Here is a 2470-nt window from a genome sequence, read left to right on the forward strand (position 1 = left end):
AGGAAAACAAGCGGGTATGAAAGAGACTGTGGGTCAAATCACTCAGCAGGTAACTGGGCGCACTAGGGAGAAGTCAGATCTGTACAGAAGCACGCGTTTCGTTTGGAAATTATTTTTTCCCTCCAAACTGCTTTTGTTTTAAGCAAACAATACTTGGCTTTGAAGATGCTGCATGACCTCTGTATTAAATTACTGCCACTGCTTTGGGAAGAAAAGCGCAGGATTTGAGAGAAATCATATGATCCCATCCCACATGAGGTGTGATCACAAGAGACCCACGTGATCTCAGAGGAAGGGAGCGCCCTCAGAGATGCAGTGACACCGTGTTACTGGCTGAGCCAGGAAAAAAGTGCAGATTGCAAGAAATAAATACACCTTTTCTAAAAGCATCACTGGGAGAAAACAGGTTATTAGCTTGTGAGTAACTGTGCTCCTCTCTTACCTGTCTCATGTGCCTGAGAGAGCGAAAGACAGACAACCGCCTGTGAGCTACATTCCAGCTGTTGCAATCTGGCATCAGAGATGTTTCAGGTGAGCATTTAGACAGCTCCTGCCCTTCCACAACATCTGGCTGGGAAGAAGGCTTCTCTTCTTCCTCAGAACCATCCCACCCTTCTGACTCCTCTTTCAGATCTAGCAAAAAAAAGGCAGAATCGTTATAACAACTGCTGCTCTCTAGGCAGGAGAACTGCCCCAACAGTGCCCGCACGTGCTGCAGCCAAACAATTTTGGCTCTCTGCGGGAAGACAGAGTTCAGGGAGCCTTAACTGAAAGTACCAGCGCCACAGACACCTGAAGGGTTAACAAAGTTTATTAATTCAGATCTAAGATAACCACCGAAAGGTCAAGAAGGAGTTTTCATCTGCTGCAGAACAGAAAGCCGCATCTTTTGGCCAGTTATGTGCTCTGTATGCTTGCATTAAAGGTCATGGCCAAAGCTTTTAGGCAGGTTTTGTGGATTCTAGTCTAAATGAATTACTAAAATAATTCAACGCAAGAAAAAAATTGCAACCCTTTAACTTTAGAAATAGGAGCAAGAAGTCCGTATGCTGTGACTGCAATTTCTTCTGGCTGTAGAGATTTGTTGGGAGGGCCAACCCAGCCACAGAGAACAATAATCACGATGACGCAACACTCCCGCACAATTAACAAACCCCACATGTACGGGCGGAGAGCCTACAAGGCCAAGGGCCTTGATTTCCCATTCCTGTCAGACTCATCCCCACATGGGAGAGCGCATCAGGTACCGCAGAGACTACCACTAGGGTCAAGGTGATCAGCAGTGGCTGCGCTGATGGTGCAGGTGAAAGGACTTTGTGTTCAACCACCCAAAGCATTTTCAAGAGGGTCTTCCACCTCTGGAAACTTCCACCTCACCTGCAAGTTTTTCCATCTGAACGAGAGTGTCTTCTGTCGGTGCTCCCTCCAGAAGCTTCTCTGTAAGTCGGCTACCACAAGCTTTCAGAAGCCTGGAGTCATTGAAAGAAACAGAAAGAGCGTTCACCGAGCCTGCTTGCAAGGCACTAATAGCCAGGAAGAAACTCGGTGCAATGAGCTCAACAAAAAAATCCAGTTTGTGTTTCCTTCCAACACATCTCTGTACTTTCCTTGGCGCAGTAACTATCAATGCATCTTGCAACTGCTGCCAAAGTCAGCGAAAGGCCTACCATTTCTGCAATCGCTTTGTGCAAAGCACTTATCCCCCACCCAAGCCAGGCGGCCAGTGTTGAACCCTCTCCGTGGCATCTTTCCAGGGAAGCCGCATGCGCAAGCCAGGCACCGGAGCGACAGACAGACTTCCTACTGCCTCAAACGGCTGCACCCTCACAACACACCAGCGCGTCCAGCGGAACCACCGCTTGTACGTCACGTGTGAATCCAAGGTGCAACACACTGCGGGGTAGGAACATCTTTCCCTTGCTTTCTTCCGTGTTTAGCAAAGCCCTTCTGTCCAGACAGACGTGACTTCCATTAGCAGGTTTACTTCACAGCAACAGGAATATTTTTTTGTCCTAAAGGCATCAGTCTTACTGCACCTAGCTCCTTCCAATTCAGAGACTACTCAACAAACCCCAACTTACTACCTCAAGAAAAAAAACACCCCAACGCTCAAATCCCATTTCTGCCCTTTCAGGATACGGCAATATTCTCGTTGCGAAGGAGCTGCAGAAGCTACAAACACAAGCGGCATTACCAAGCAAAGGAAGTGTGCAAACAAGCCCACAGGTTTTCGTCGTTGGTCAGCGACGTTAAGGATCGGGCTGCGTTGCCGTTCCGCTGGTGCAAGAAGGGAGTGAAGGCCGTGTTCATGCGCTGGGCACGCTGGGGGCACCCGTACTGCTCCGCCTCAAACACCTGCACCACAGAAAAAGGGCAGTATAAGAGACTAGAAAAAGATGAGATGCTTATGTAAAGGCAAAAAAAAAAAAAAGCCAACAAAAATACCAAGTGAAAAGGGTGCGTCACACAC

At 48.1% G+C, this 2470-nt stretch overlaps 1 protein-coding gene across 1 annotated transcript in view; it reads right to left on the reverse strand.

The window, feature by feature from the left end:
- Positions 1-2470, reverse strand: part of FLCN (folliculin) — a 9255-nt gene that overhangs the window by 4219 nt on the left and 2566 nt on the right. Inside the window, exons 4-6 of the mRNA XM_009871757.1 lie at positions 2195-2355; positions 1378-1469; positions 443-633 (exon numbers count right to left, since the gene is read on the reverse strand). Coding sequence (XP_009870059.1) covers positions 443-633; positions 1378-1469; positions 2195-2355 — 444 coding nt within the window. The remainder of the gene's footprint in view (positions 1-442; positions 634-1377; positions 1470-2194; positions 2356-2470) is intronic.

This window comes from Apaloderma vittatum, unplaced genomic scaffold (genome assembly GCF_000703405.1).
Source record: "Apaloderma vittatum isolate BGI_N311 unplaced genomic scaffold, ASM70340v1 scaffold14636, whole genome shotgun sequence".
Taxonomy (NCBI): Eukaryota; Metazoa; Chordata; class Aves; order Trogoniformes; family Trogonidae; genus Apaloderma; species Apaloderma vittatum.